Source organism: Heterocephalus glaber, unplaced genomic scaffold (assembly GCF_053883595.1).
Source record: "Heterocephalus glaber isolate CG9 unplaced genomic scaffold, H.glaber_assembly_v1.0 deba00001645, whole genome shotgun sequence".
NCBI classification, from domain to species: Eukaryota; Metazoa; Chordata; class Mammalia; order Rodentia; family Bathyergidae; genus Heterocephalus; species Heterocephalus glaber.
This window is the reverse complement of record NW_028258398.1, coordinates 279,500-294,523: the sequence shown is the minus strand read 5'-3', so window position 1 is coordinate 294,523 and position 15,024 is coordinate 279,500. Positions and strand designations below refer to the sequence as shown.

The 15,024-nt window shown below is 57.6% G+C and overlaps 1 protein-coding gene across 8 annotated transcripts in view; it reads left to right on the top strand.

The window, feature by feature from the left end:
• Eefsec (eukaryotic elongation factor, selenocysteine-tRNA specific) overlaps positions 1-15,024 on the top strand; it is a 219,997-nt gene that overhangs the window by 176,478 nt on the left and 28,495 nt on the right. For all 8 annotated transcript variants that reach the window (XM_087196940.1, XM_087196943.1, XM_087196941.1 and 5 more), the window contains exon 6: positions 6,818-6,974. In XM_087196940.1, the coding sequence (XP_087053066.1) occupies positions 6,818-6,974 (157 nt within the window). The remainder of the gene's footprint in view (positions 1-6,817; positions 6,975-15,024) is intronic.

The following is a 15,024-nucleotide window of genomic DNA, read 5'->3' as shown; positions in this document are numbered from 1 at the left end:
ACAAAGCTGCTCAGTGCTGCTCACAGCCGGCTTCCCTTCCCTCCTTGGTGCCACTTCTCCAATTTGAATTAGAATGATCACTGCAGACCTTAGGCAGGTCCCAAGCTTCAACCTGGGAGCTGGGCCCTGAAAGAGAGATGCACGTGTAATGACATAATTATGTGCACCTGAAGCCAAGTCCCCGCTCCAAGGCCGGGGGCAATGGGGACTCGCCTGGCATGGAAGCAAGGCCTGGACTTCGTTGTGCAGCGACTGACTGCTCTGGGGAGCTCCCTGCCTCCCCTCAAAGGCCAGGAGAGAGTGAGTTATCCATGCAGACACAGAGAGTCCCCAGTGGGGCTGTTGTGCTAGCAGGGCTGGCCAGAGTTCAGCATTGTACCCAGGAGCAGGGACCACAGAGCAAGTCCCACAGGCCTTTCCTTGGGTTTGATGTCACCATGATTGATTTGGGAATGCAAACTTCCAACTGTTCTGTCCTCCGAAGAGCTTCCTTGTTGGCTGTGCTGCCCTGGGGTCTCTGGGGTCTCTCTCCTTTTGCTCTGTGATCTGGAGAAGAGCCCCCAGCCCCAACCCCAGCAGTGAGTACCTACAAAGCTAAGCTGTGTTCCCCAGGCCTCACCTGACATGGAGGACAGATGGCAGCCCCTGGCTTCGCCAAAGGTCTCCTGAGGTCTCGGCCTCCCGGCCTCCTCACCAGACAGCCCCTCAGAGTCCCTGAGCTCAGGGATTGTCTCCTCCAGGCCCTGGGTCTTTCAAGCTGGGGCTGGCAGGGAAGAGGCTGCTTGAGGCCCCTGGGCTGGACTTACAGGCCTCCTGTGTCCCCAGCCACAGCCCAGCTCAGGGAGCCCAAAGAACAAAGAAAAGAGACCCCCACTGGGCATGTCCCCTGCTTCGGATGGACAGAGCCAGGACCCGTGTGAGTCCTGGGCAGCAGGAGAGGCTCCCGCCTGCCAGGCTGCATCAGGATGGGCCATATGACTTCCAACAAGCTGCTTGGCCTTGTTGAGTCCCCAGCTCTAAGGGGGCTTTTCTGAAGAGTAAAGGTTGCCGTGAGTGTGCCTTCCCTTGACATGGCCGGGGACCCATTCCATGGGCTGTGGGCTGAGGGGACCCCCAGCCTCCCCTCCCTCAGGGATGGCCACACCTGCAGTGCCACACTGACACATGTGTTGCTGTGAAGTGACAGTGTGGGGCCCTTAGAGTTGCAGGGAGCACACGGGACTCCTGCTGTGTGCTAAATTCCCGCTCCCTGCCTCACCATCCCTGACCCCACCGATGGGCACAAAGACACAGAAGTTTGTGGGAGGGGACATTGCACTCACTCAGTGCAGTTGCATCTCCTGGCCAAGCCATAAAGCTCAAGAACAGGAGTGATGGGGACCCTCCCTGTGAACTTGGAACCCTTTCTGAACCCCCACTCCAGCCACAGTGGGAATGTAAGGCTGGGTGGCAAGAGGGAGCCCCTCACGCCTACCTCCTCCGGGTGCTTAGAACGATATTATGGTCATGTAGGTCAGTGAACTGGCCACAGCACAGAGCCCGGTGCCCGCTCGCTGCCCCTCGAAGTCACAGGGGAATGTAAATAAGCACAGGAGCCCTGGCTTCCCGGCCTCATCCTTTGTTTACTTAGCACTGAAACTAACTCCGGGGTCGTCACTGTCTGGCATGAAAGTTCTGAAGCTTTTTGAAGTTTCCTGGAGTTAATAAAATTAGTCTGCCCTCATTGTGAGACCCAGGCTTGGGGAAAGATGGACCTCTGCTATCTCTGCAGTGGGCTTTTTTCTGGGCGGGGGAGGTACGGGGGATCGAACTTGAGTCCTTGCGCTTGTGAGGCAGGCGACGGAACCACTGAGCTAAATCCCCCGGCCCATCCATTGGGCTTTCTTAAGTTAATATTTTGTAATCTAAAGAAAGGAGGGGCAAGGAAGATGTGGGCAGGGGGCTCTGAGGGCTTCTTTGGGGCACAGGTAGCCTGCCCGTGACCCAGGCTCAGGCTGGCAGGTCCTGGCCACCCACAGGCACAATGTCTGTGGTGTGTGCTTCCAGGGCCTCATGGTCAGCTCACTCTCAAATGTGTCCTGTGCCCTAGACACCTCCACTGCAGTGAGCAGCCAAGGTTTACCCCAAAGAGTCAAGAGGTCCTCTTCTTCCCCTCTCTCCTTCTCCCCCTTGGACCCACCCTGTTACCCATCGGAGAGTGCTTGCTCAGAGGGACTCGTGTCGGGCAGGGCTGTGTGAGGCCGGGCCTGGGGACAGACTTTTTCTAGACACCCAGTCCAGGCAGAGTGTGGCCAGAGCAACTGGCAGGGGTAAGGCAGGGTGGCTGTCTCAGGCCAGGAGGGCTCAGCCTTGGTCCTGGGGTGTGGGGGAGGCTGTCTGAAGGAAGTGTGTCAGAGCAGAGCCTGGGTGGGTCACGCAGTCCCCAGCAGGACAAGGAGAGTGGACCATGGGCAGGGAGGGCATGAGGAGACGAAGGGTGATGGGCACGGTTGCTAGCTAGCGTGGAAGGTTTCTCGGGTGTATGGCCCATCTAAACTTGCCAGAGAATTTGTTTCTGGACTATGTATGCCTGCTGTCATGTGTCAGGTACACACTGCTGAGGCTGCTAATAAACACAAGGCCACCAGCATGGTGCTCAATGCAGAGGGGCCAGGGCCAAGCCACCCACTCACTGAGCATCACACAGGCCCTCACGGAGGGACAGCTGGCACCAGTTTCATGGGCAGAGGATACCGCAGAGGAGGAGGTGGCTGAGAAGGCACAGTCTGCCCCCCTGTAGCCCAGGCCTCTGGGGAGCCATGAACAGAAGAACATGTGAGGAAGTGGCACTGGCCAGGTGGTCATCTGAGGGCAGACAGGTGGTCAGACAGGAGCAAGGTAGAATGCAAGGAAGGCAGACTGTGGCCACAGGGTCACCAGGCCAAGGCCTAGACCTGGCCCTGTGCTGGGCGCAACAGGTGACAGCAGCTCTTAGTGTCTGTCCTCAGTCAGCTTCTTGTCGCTGGGACAGAACACTTGTCATACACAATGTAGAAGAGAGGTTTATCTGGCTCATGATATTGGGCTGTAGTCCATGGTCACCAGGCTCAAGGAACAACTGCATGGTGGAAGGGTGTGGTAGAGGGCAGCTGCTCACAGCAGGGAGACCAGGAAGCAGAGAGGACAGGAAGAGCCAGATGAATCAGGAACCTGTGACCTCTTCCTCCCAGCCCACTCCCACAGCATATTCTTGCACTGTGAGCTTGTGCAGAGGTTGCCTGTGAGGCTGGCACCCTTGGGATCCAGGCACCCCCTCAGAAGCCCCACCTCTGAAGACTGGAGACCTTGGGGACATTTAGGTCCAGACCAAGAGAGGTGGGAGCTGACTGCTGCCTGTACTGGGAGGCACACCAGGCCACTTCACAGCCATACTCCAGGTCAGGGCAGGGTCCGTGATGCTGGTGGGAAGATAGGAAGACCGTGAGGATGACCGGCTGAGAACCCCGGCCCAGTCCATTCAGAAGGTGATTCTCTAAGTGGACTCTGGGCTCCTGCTGCTCCTGATGCTGGAGGCAGGTCTGTGTCTCAGTCAGACATGACCCCAGGGCCGAGGAAGGGCCTGGGACCCCCTCCTCTGCCCCCAAGGGGTGCTCGAGCGTCCTGGCTGCTGCTGCAGCCCAGGTGAGCCCACCTCACTTGCTCCTCACTGGTGTTGGGCCTGGTGGGCGTGGGCTTTCGCTTCTGCCATACTGCTGAACTTGAGTGACATGGCCCACTCAGACCTCCTCCCGGCCTTAGCTCCAGTCTCTCTGCAAAAGGGACGAAGGTTCTGCAGGTGAGGGGATGGAGGGTTGCCACGAGGAGGAGCCCAGTCAGCAGGGGCTGGGCTAAGGGAGGCCTTTCTCTTGCTGCAGGTGGCCCATGGGACAGGGCTGGGTAGGGACAGGAGGGAGCACCCCAGAGCCATCAGGCCAGCTCAGCTCAGGGCCCAGACTGCCTGCAGAGGGTGACCGGGCAGGAGCCCTGGGCAGAGGCAAGCAAAGCCAGGCAAGGCCCAGCCTGCGCCATATGGGTGCATCTTCCTGCCGCAGCTCTGTGTTTCCTTCCTAGAGCCCCACACAGACCCAGCCGCTGGGGCGGCCCTGGGGGAGCTCCTGGAGCTGAGTCCTGAAGGACGAGGAGACCCTGTGTGGGAACAAGGCCTGTGAATTATAAAGGGCTGTGCGAGTGGAAATTATTATTCTTATCATCATTTGTATCCAATTCATCAATCACTGGGGAGAGGAGGAATGCAAGTACCTTTTATCTGCTTCTGTGAATCAAATAGAATAGGCTATGTTTTTCCAAAAGGTTTTTAGGGTAAACGAGACAGTTTCTGCTTTTCAAAACAATCCATCTGGGGCCTGTGGCCAAGTCTGTGTAGAAACAAGATGCTTCCAGGGCTGAGAAGAGCCCAGCCCTTGGGTGCCAGGGGTCCTCACCTTGGGAGGGGACAGAGGGAGGCCACCAGCTGCCTCCGCTGCCCAGTGTGCTGTCATTACTCACAAGGGCTGGCCCAAGATTTGCAGAGGCCCCATGCCCTTGGGTGCAGAGTCAAGCCTGGGGTACCAGTGCAGTAGTGCCCACTTGCTCCTGGTCAGCTGGGCAGAAGCTGTCAGCCCCTCTGGCAGCCCTGGAACAGAGCTGGTCTTGACGCACACAGCTGTCCTCATGCAGAGGTTCGGCCCCGCCTGCTGGGCGACTCCCCGGCTGTCTCCTGACCCTGCACATGGCATGCACAGACCACCGTTGGTGAAAACAGCAAGGGTCAGCATGGACGAAGGCTTCCATGCAAGGTCTGTTTGGCTGTACTTCTGGTTACTGGCTTTCTGGCAGGTGGTTACTGGCTTCTTTTAGTATTGAGATTTTCCTTCCATGAGAAATGTATATAAGTTTCTAAAAATCTGAGCTCAGTGGGTGTAGGCCACACACACGGAAGTCAAGACCAGGAAGGTGGTGGAGGCTTCCAGAGTGGGGGATGTGTCACCCAGGGCCACGAGAAGCCTGCCCATTCCAGCTGAGTGGTGGCCCTGTGGATGTAGCTCTCAGAACCGCTACCTGGATCCCGTGCACCCTTTCTGCCAGCCTCCTTCTGGCCTGAGTCTGGCCACCCCTCAAGCACAGTTCCTCCCGGATGTCCCCAGGCGTCCTCCTGATGGTGTAGCTGCCCTAGGGCCAGACTGAGCAGCTGTCAGCCCTTGGGACTCGTAGGTCACCCTGTGGACTCCCCTAGGTGTCGAGCCATCGAGAAACCTGAGGGGCAGACAGCAGCTTCTACCCAGGGACCCTTCCTTCTGATGGCCATCCTGCTCCCTGCCATCTGGACCCATCCCCCTCTCCAGCCCGGGCCCCATCTCTGTCCTGTCCCTGCTGTCCCCACTGACGCCCTCTCCAGAGGAGCCAAAGCCACCCTATGCCGCCGGCCACATCGCCTCCTGTAGGGAGACTCGGGCTTATGTTGTCACCTGTGTGGCTCTCCCAGTCTTGAACCCTGTGCCCTTTAGTCCTCATCGCTTTGGGGCTTGCTGGGGGCCTGGAGCACCCTGTCTTCTGCTCATGCCACCTCTGGGTCAGCTTCCTTGTCCCCCTCGGGAGGCCTTGTGACTATGTTGGGACATGGCAGCCAGTGCTGGCTGGCTCACCCTCCCACAGCTCATGCTCCACTGACTGCCAGACCCCCCGCCAAGTGTTTGGCTTTATTTTAATCTACTGGAGAAACTCAGAGACAGAGAAGCTAGCCACCTTGCCCGGGTCACACAGCTACTAGGTTTGAAGGCGGAGTCTGGCTCCAGAGACAGTGCCGTAAGCATCCTGCCAGTTGCTCTGGTGCCTGGTGAATGTTTTGCTGTAGGGTGGATGGAGACAAGCCAGTCCCGGCTCCTGCCCTTGAGGGGTCACAGCAGCTAGACAAGTGTCACAGGCTGGGGTAGCCAGGAGGTACAGAGGCCCTGGTTTGGGGGATGTGGCAGCAAAAAGAGAAGTTGTGGGCCTGGGGTACAGGGGCAGCTCTGCAAAGCCCTGAGTGGCAGCTCTCTGGGGCAGCCCAGTACATGACTGGAAAGACTGCCTGGCTCGGAGTGGCGCTGCAGATGTCCTCATGGACCAGAAGTGACCGAAGGAGTCTGTACTCTCCCCACAGAGCATAGAGGGAAGGGTTGCCTTGTGGATGTTTTCATCCATGCATGCATTTCGAAGGTCAGCAGTGGAGAGGGTGTAAGTGAAAGTCCCCGGGCATGAGGAGGGATGCTCCCTGTTCCTTCCCTCCAACTCCTGTCCTTGTTGGTATGGCATGGCAGCGTGCCCTCCCTTGCTCTGCACTCTGCTGTCTAACCCAGAACATGATGCCCAGGGCCACTTGTGCTTGTCCTGTGTGGTCCCGGCGTGGTCCCCAGAGGACATACACCACTCGCTCCTGTGCACGCATGGCTTCCCACGGGAGGGCGGAGTGGATAGGGCAGAGGCTGTGCACTTGTGATCTCCATGCAGTCCCCAGTGGGAGGCTGCTCATCAGCACGGCCTGAGTTTGCCATGGGAGGGAGGACCTACAGAGCAGGGTTGGTGAGAACACGAGATGGCCCAGCAGGGCAGAAGAGGCCTAGGAGAAGCCCCCAGATGAGTACAGCTCATGCAGAGTCAGGCCGGGCCCTGCCGTGTTTTCACACACGAGCATAGTGTCCCCTCTTGGCCTAGGCACCTACAAAGAGATGAGGAGCAGCAAGACAGCAGGCGTGCGGGGCCCACAGGAGATCCAAACACTACTGATGCCTTCCTCCTCTGCCCATGCCTGCTGTCTGCACAGGCGATGGACGACTACAGCGTGATTGGCCGCTCTCTATTCAAGAAGGAGACCAATATCCAGCTCTTCGTGGGGCTCAAGGTGCACCTGTCCACAGGGGAGTTGGGAGTCATCGACAGCGCCTTTGGCCAGAGCGGCAAGTTCAAGGTCCATATCCCTGGTAAGTGCACTGTCTGCTCCAGCTCCAGGGCACCATGCAGGGAACAGGAGACTGGCAGAGATGGTTCCAGGACATGCTGCTTGGCTCAGGTCACTGATCCTGCCTTTCCAGTATGCATCCTGGGAGTCTGGACATGGGATCAGGATCTGGCCTGAGCAGGGTCAAGGTCAGAGTCTGAGCTCCCGCTTCCCCTTCTGGGCGTGACATGGCCCAGCTCCTTGTGAGTGAGGATGCAGTGCTGATCCCACAGGACAGTGTAGACTCAGCCTGGCACACACAGCAGCGCCCCACATGGGGGAGGACCTCTCAGCAGTGAGAGGACCTCCCTCCAGGTCAAACTGACCTTGGATGCCGATGGGCCAAGGGGACAGAGCCTTGGGTTTCTTCCCGCACTGGTCCCTGGGCACTCAAGTATTGATACCACTTGCATCTTACAGAGGGTCTGCCAGGCGCCAGGCCTTGAGGTGGTGGGAGGGACGGACAGTGAGCACACCACATGTGTACGTGTGTATATGTGTATTATGCGTGCATGCACAGAAAAGAGGCGTGGGAGTGACAGAGGAAATGTTCACGTCCACGCACTGTGATCCTTGATCTTTTGTTCCCAGCATTGTCTTACTAAAAATTCCCAACACAGTCAAGTTGAAGAATTTCCCCGTGAGCCCCTGTCAGCCTCCCCTCAATGTCACCCGGACCATTCCTGTCCTCTGTGTCATAGCTCCAGGCTGGCCATGAAAGCCAGGGGCAGCGGTGAGGGGGCTCTGTCAGCACAGCAATGTGGCGTCCATGGGGAATCTCCCTAAAGACGGGCGGTGTCCCAGCCCAGCCAGGGAGCAGGACTCCATGCAAAAGTGAGGGGACTGTGACCTCCCTGGAGCCTTCTCTAAGCCCCCAGGCCACAGACAACACTGCCCTTTCCCGGGGAGGCCGGACCACGAGGCCACCAGGGCCTGCTTCTCTGTGGCACTGGGCTGTCCTTGTCTGACTGCACTCCCAGGCCTCCACCAAGCTGGGGCAGAGCTGGGAGGCAACACAACGCTGCTGCGAGATCCTCTGCCTTCCAAACCCTGTCCACCCTCCCACTGCCCCTTGGCTTCTACAGTCCTCCCTTCAGCCACCCCAGAATCTTGTGGGTCCCCTCATCTTGGGTGTGCACTGTGCCCAGAGCCTGGAACCTTTCTCTGGGCTCCAGGGAACATGGAGGGGGATGAGCCGGGCCAGCTTCTAGACCTCCTAGACCACTCTGCCAGGCTGGGGTGTGCTTCAGTGAAGGAGGCCCTGTGGGGGGCCTCAAGGTGCCTTCGTGGTCACCCTTCTCCAAAAGCACTGTCCCAGGCAGAGGGAGGAGACCCCTCTGCATCCTTCTGGGTGGTTTAGGACCATGCTGGTCTCCACTCACTCCCCTCCCCCTGGCCAGGGCACTCTCAGGGCTGGGTATCCCTGTAGGAGGCAGGAGGAGGCAGCCTGGGTGTACTCCCAGGCAGGGCAGGCAGGCGGAGGGAAAAGGGATGCGGCAGCATGGTGCACCAGAGTTCACATTCCTCTGCAGGTCAGCTGCCTTCTTAGTTGTCTGTTTCCTGTTTGTGGTGTTCTTGTTAAACATCGCTGGTCAGATTCCTTCATCCCACCCTCCACCTTCCATCCCTCCCTGGCCCTCCTGCCAGTGCCTCCCTTTAACCTTTTTGAGGAGCCTTCATTGTGAAAGCGTCTTCAGCAAGCCAGAGCCATCCTGTGCCAGGGAGGAGAGGGCGTGGCGGGCTGCAGGGCAGCAGGGAAGCCAGATCCCATACTCGGAGGCTCCTCAGGGTGGGGAGCAGGGCTGCACTCTGCAGAGCAATCTGGGCTGGGGCAAGACAGACAAGGTCCTCGGGTGCCCTTGTAGCGCCCATACCTGGGGTTGCAGGTCAGATGCCTGCAGGGCCAAGCAGGGATTGCAGAGCCAGGTGACAGTCAACGCTTTGACTCTCACTGTTTGGGTTTGTGGGCACTGGGCCCTTTCTGTCTCACCCTGTAATTAAAACAAACACTATCTGAATGAAACAGTTAGAGGCTGGAGGAAGGGCTAGGAAGCCTGCACTTCCGGAATTGCTCCCCTCGGAGTCCTTGTGTTGTCAGGACCCCACAGTGGCTTTGCTGGAGAGAGAGTGGGCAGAGGAAAGTGCTGGGCACAGACGAGGCTCCTACCTGTGTGGCTGTATCCTGAGAGCCATGGGTTGAGTCCGCAGGCCCTGCCCTCTCTTGTCCCTACATGGCAGGGGGACAAGAGCCCCATCTTGGGGACTTTCCACTGAAGAAGAGCTAGGGGACAAGTGGAGGGGACTTGTTCCTGACCCCTTCCAGCTCTGAGTCGCTCGCTTTGGGAGAAGAGGCAAATGTGCATGCAACTTTCTCCTCTAAAACCCTGCAGCCTACGCCGGCTCCGCCAATGGCTAGATGCATGGTGGGTACCCTCCACAGGGGTCCTTGCCAGCTGCTCTGGAGAAGCTGCCCTGGGTGCCCACTTCGGCACAAGGTGGGTGGATCCCAGCCCTGGTATAGAAAGCCGTGGGTCCCACATCCTCCTGGACACATTCTCCCCATCAAGTGACCATGCAGATGCCAAGGCACAGAGCTTCGAGCACTCACTGGGTTGAAGCCAAAGCCACAGTGCCCAGTAAGGGCCATACCAATGCCCGTCCTACCCATAGGTGCCACCCTCATGCCAGGGGCCAAGCACCTTCCTTGTGAGTCAGGAGCTTGGTCTTATTGTGAGGTTGCCAGAGCTTGTGGCTCCTGCTGATTTTCATTTAGGGTGATCGGCTTTGGGGGATCTTTAATAACCTTTTAAATTATTATTGGTCACAACTTAATGCGGTTTAAGCAGATGGGACACAAATGAAAGAGAATTGTAGAATCATTACCCAGAGGTGAGGACCCACAGGCACTTTGGTTTACTACTCACCAGCCCTCAAGATGAGGAGTCCAGTAAGCCCCCAAAGGTGGCTGTCCCTTACCCCGGCATTGTCTCCACAGCCCTCAGCACTGGGTCATCCTTTACAGGGCAGGAGCTGGGGCTCAGGTTGCCTGGTAAGTGTTAGAACCCGGGTTCCAACCCGGAGCACTCATTCCTGACCATTCTGCAGAGGCCCTCTGTGCAGAAACCAGACAGGCAGGGTTGCTCCCCAGCCCTGGCCACTACCACCACCATCACCACCATTTTACCCAGCTCTCCACAGCCACGTGTGGCACTGTCCCACTCCACAGGGGAGGGGACAGGTTCCTTGCTCACAGTGGCACAGTCAGTGGTGGCCAGTGTCTCAGTCTGCCCCTCGTCCCCAGGGAGGCTACTGTGGACGCATTGGGGCTGCTCCCACCCTGCCAGCTGGCTTTTCCCTGTGAGCCTCCCACCCGTCCCCAAGACTCAGGTTCCAGCAGGATCCTGCACCATGTGCAGAGACAGCAGCACACTCTGTCACCCTGTGTCCCAGGACCAGTGGCACCTTTACCCCTCCACCAGGATTTTGGTGCTGCTTATAGAGGCCCCCCTGTGTCAGAGTTCCTGCTGGATGCTGGCGTGGAGTTGAAGGTGGTGCAGAGCCTATGCTGGCCACCCACAGGCAGCACTCTGTGTGTCCCTCACCAGCGTGGGGGCAGGGACCCAGACCAGGGCCGCAGGGCTTTGATTGTCCAGGTCAGAGTCAGGAGGGCTGTAGCACTTGGAGTCACCTGCTGGTCCCTTCTCATCTGTCAGGCCTGGCATCACTGGCCATCTTCCTTTCACCAGCCTTCCAGTACCACGTACCTGCTCCTCCATGTGCAAGCCTTTGTCCCAGTGTCAGACTCAGCGCTAGCTTTTGGGCGCCCAGCTCCATGAGTTCACTGCAGATTGTGTGTCCACAGTGCTAAGTGTGCCCAGCCCCCAGAGCCCCTGCTCCCTCACAGTTTGGGCTGGGCCCACAGCAGGCATCCCTGCTCTAGGCCAGAGGCTGGTGGTCCGAGTTCACAGGGACTGGCAGGGCTGGTTCATACAGAGGCCTCCGTCCCTGGCTTGTGGGTGCCACATTTTCCCTGTGTCTGCATGTGGTCTCCTTCTGTGTGTGCCTGTGTCCTCATCTGTTCTAACAGGGACACCAGTCTCCTACAGGAATAGGATCCATCTTAGTGGCCTCATGTTAATGTGCCCTCTTTCAAGACCACAGCCATATTCTGAGGTCCTGGAGGTTGATACCTCTCCCTGTGAAGGTGGGGATGTGTTCACTTCGTCACTGTGAGAAGGGTGACATTATGCAGATGGTCTTCTACATGTTTATGCACTGTGAGCCACATTTGTGCTGTGTGGCATGGTACACGAGGCCACAAGGTCTTACTTCAGGGCCCCTGGCTAAGACTGGTATCAAAGCAGCTTCCCAAAGGAGGGGACACTGCTTTGGGCTCTGAGGACAGGTGGGGCCCCTATGTTCCTAGAACATGTCTGAGTCAGCCAGCACATAGCATAAAGGACACAGCAGTGCTACATGGGCCATTCCTGTTGGACCCGAGTGTCACCACAGTGACCACCCATCCATCCACCACTGTGGATTCCCATGCCTGCAAGTTAGAGGCACATCTCTAAGACTATTACAGGACTGCACCCATCTTTGGGCCGAGGACCATGGACTTATGTCCCCTCCCCACATTACAGGGAGGGAGCCTGGGACTGGAGACCCAGGCATGCAGCTGGGCCCATCGCTGACCTCACCTTGTCCTGGCTTCATGTGGTAGGTGGAGGAGCCAGGCGTCCCGTAAGATGCCTTGTCTTGGCACTTCCTCCCACCCAGAACCAGTCCCCTGCCACCACCACCACCCTGATGTGAGCTGGCTTCCCCTCAGGCAGGCTGCACATGGGACTGGGGCTCTGTGACAACCAGCCTCCTGCATTTGCTTGCTTGATGATTCTTCCTGCCACCACCAGCCAGGGGAGCTGGGCCTCCTGGACTCCGTGAAGGAGTTGAATGCCTGGGATCAGGTCGCAGCCTTTGAGATCAGCAGCAGTGTTTCCCTTCTGCAGCCACAGCAGGCCCAGCTGCAGATGACTGGCTGGCTGCATTTGGTATAAACATGCAGTGTCTATACTAACCACCCCCTCCATCCCCAAGAATGGCATCTTCTGTATTTTGTTTGAAGGAAGAGGAGTTTAATCAACAACTGCTTATGTTAAAATCCCTCCCTGGCTGTAGCCACTCCACTGAGAGTCAGATTGCCTTCCCCTGACACACTCACCTTCCAGGGCCCACTGTGAAGGGCGTCCAAGGTGTCTCTCTACCTTCAGAGCTTCAGGCTTCTAGCTGGTGCAGTGGGTGACAAGCCAATCTTGAGTGCCCAGCACATGCCCAGTGCCTGGAAGGTGAGGCACCTCCCTTTCCTGGCCCGTCTGCCCCAGGAAGCTTAGTGGTACAGCGCCAAGGTCTGGTGTATCTGCAGGGGTGGTCGCCACTCAGCTGCACATCACCATTCCTGGCTTCAATGGCCACAGTGTCACTACATCGTCCAGTATGTCAAGAGAGACTAGAAACATGGATTATTTTTACAGGATAGTGTCTCAAACATAGGCTGCCAGGTGTGGCCTCTGAGTGGTGCCAGGTCTGTGATACATTGCCCCATCTACTGCTGTAGCGTGCAGAAGCCTTCCTCCCAGTCCCTTGAAGGACTGGGTGTCTGCCCAGACAGAAGGGAACCTGACACCGTTTGGCAGTAGACTTCTGGAAATCCAAGAAAAGAAAAGCAAAATTTTACCTTTGTGCCCAAGGGCAGGGATGCTGAGAGCTCTGGGGTTGAGAATGTCATTGTGCTCCCACGAGTGGGGCCCCAGGAGCAGACTGCTGGGCTGTGTGCTCCCCTCTTTTCCTTCCCACATAAAACATGCTCTGCTGCCCGGCCAGCCTCCTGGTCGCAGCTGCAATCTGTGGAGCAACCCTGTCACCAGTTCTTGGGCTTCCATTAGAGCCCTCGGCCAGCCGCCTGGAGCCTGGCTTCTGCCAGCACCACATTGGCTCTTGCTGAAAGACATTGGCAGGGCTGGCGTCCATGCACACTTGGCATCTTTGCCCACTCCACGACGTTAGAATCGGGAATTCACCAAGCAAGAGTCAACAAACAGAAGCTACATTCCCAGCCGGAGCCTGAGCCTTCCTGAGCCAGTATCCTCCTTGTCAGATGGGTTGTGTTGAGGGTCACCATCCCCGAGCTGTGAATGACTCCAAGCAGGAGGAAGGCTGAAGTACAGCACTGAAAGTCACTGCCCTACTGCCCCTAGTAGCTGGTACCAAGCTGTTGTGGTTCACACTGAGCCCTTTGAATACCTGCTCTTGTGCCAGCGCTGTGCCTGTGATCTTCAGCCTATGTCCTTAGGAAGAGAGCATCCTCCTGTAGGATTGAAATACAGTTGTCACTTGAGACACCGAACATTTTTGCTGTGTGATGTAAGATGCCCCAATGGTCCCAGTAATGTCTTTTCTGGCAGTTCCGGATTTGGGCTCAGGGAAGGAGGGAACTGCTGTGGGTTGTGAGGTCTGCTTTGTTTCCTGACAGCAGTGTTTGGTTTGGTTTGATTGGTTTGGCAGTGTGGCAGGAGGAACTCAGGGCCCCAGCATGCTAGCCAAGCACTCTACCGGAGTCACACCTCTAGCCCCGACATAGGTGTTTTTAAAAGCAGCTGGGCTACACTCTTGGGGTCTGTCCACCTGATGCTTCATCACAACTGCGTTCCAGTGTGCATCTCTGGAAGGGATCACTCAAGGAGGTCCAGTTTCCTTAGCACATCCTGCAGGGTGCACACAGGGTCCCTGTGCCCTTCATGGTGGTGCTCAATTTGGCCACTGGTGAAGGCAGTGTTCAGGAGTTTGGCTGAGCATAAAGGCAGAGCCTAGGCACGGCTGTGTGGGGGGAGCTCAGCATCCAGGTCCCACATAAGACACCTCTGGGGTCCCTTTGGTAGTCTGGGGCTGGGCCTCTGGGGCCTCCAGGGATCCCTGCATCTCCATCTCCCCAGGAGATAACCCAGGAGGGAAGTGTGGCTACTTCCCCCATGCCTCTCCCTTTCCTCCTAGCCCCTGCGGCTGACAGCAGACCCAAGCATGGCTGGTGGGGAGAACTTTAGACGGTAACAAGCACCTTAGGCACCCTAAAGGGGAAAGGAACATGGGGACAGGGCGGATGACACAACTGCTCCCTTATGGGGCTGTCCTCACAGAGGCAGGCTGTCTTGAAGGTGAGGCAATTTCCCCAGATGGCAAAAGGGAGGCCAAGTCTTCAGGACAGAGGGAGCAGGACATGCTAAGGCCCAGAGGCTGGGCAGGGGAATGATAATAGAAACTAATGCGCCCTGTGGATCATGACATCTGGGACCTCTTCTAAGCGCTTTGTGTTGGGGCTCATTAGTTTGGTGTGTTCCAAGTGCAGTGCTCGCTTTGGCAGCACATACACTAAAATTGGTTTGTTCAGGTGCCAGTGTGGTAGCGGGGTTTATAGCAATAGCACCTCCCTCTCAGGTCTCCCGAGGTGCCACACAGGGCTGAGTCTGGGAGCCTCTGGCAGCCCACTCCAGCTCTGGTGTGGTCCTGGCCTGGCAGGATGGGGAGGAGAGGAGGTGACCCCTAAGAGGCCGTGCTCCGTGCTGACATCTGGCCTTGGCCTCCACAAAGCCTCACCCTGGGCGATGCTGGCCTTGGGCTGATGCTTGTGTGTCCTGGCCCCAGGCACCACGGGCGGCATAGGGTGCCAGTAACATCTCACTGCCACGTGTGACAACAGAAGCCCTCTCGACTCAGCCATGTGTACCCTGTGGGGCAGAATCTCCCTGTCGAGAGCCCCAGGTCCAGGGGGCCAGTGGAGGCCACTAGAGATTGGTGTACATGGAGGGACCCCGTTGGAAAGCTTCCTGCAGCTGGTGGCAAGGGCAAGACTGAGGGCCTTGAGGCTGGGGTGTGGCACCTGAAAAGGGGACAGAGAGGCAGATGAGCACCTCAGCACCCCTTCTGATACAGAGTAAAGCAGGGCACCCTGAACAGACCACACCTTGGGTCTATCTGAGGAG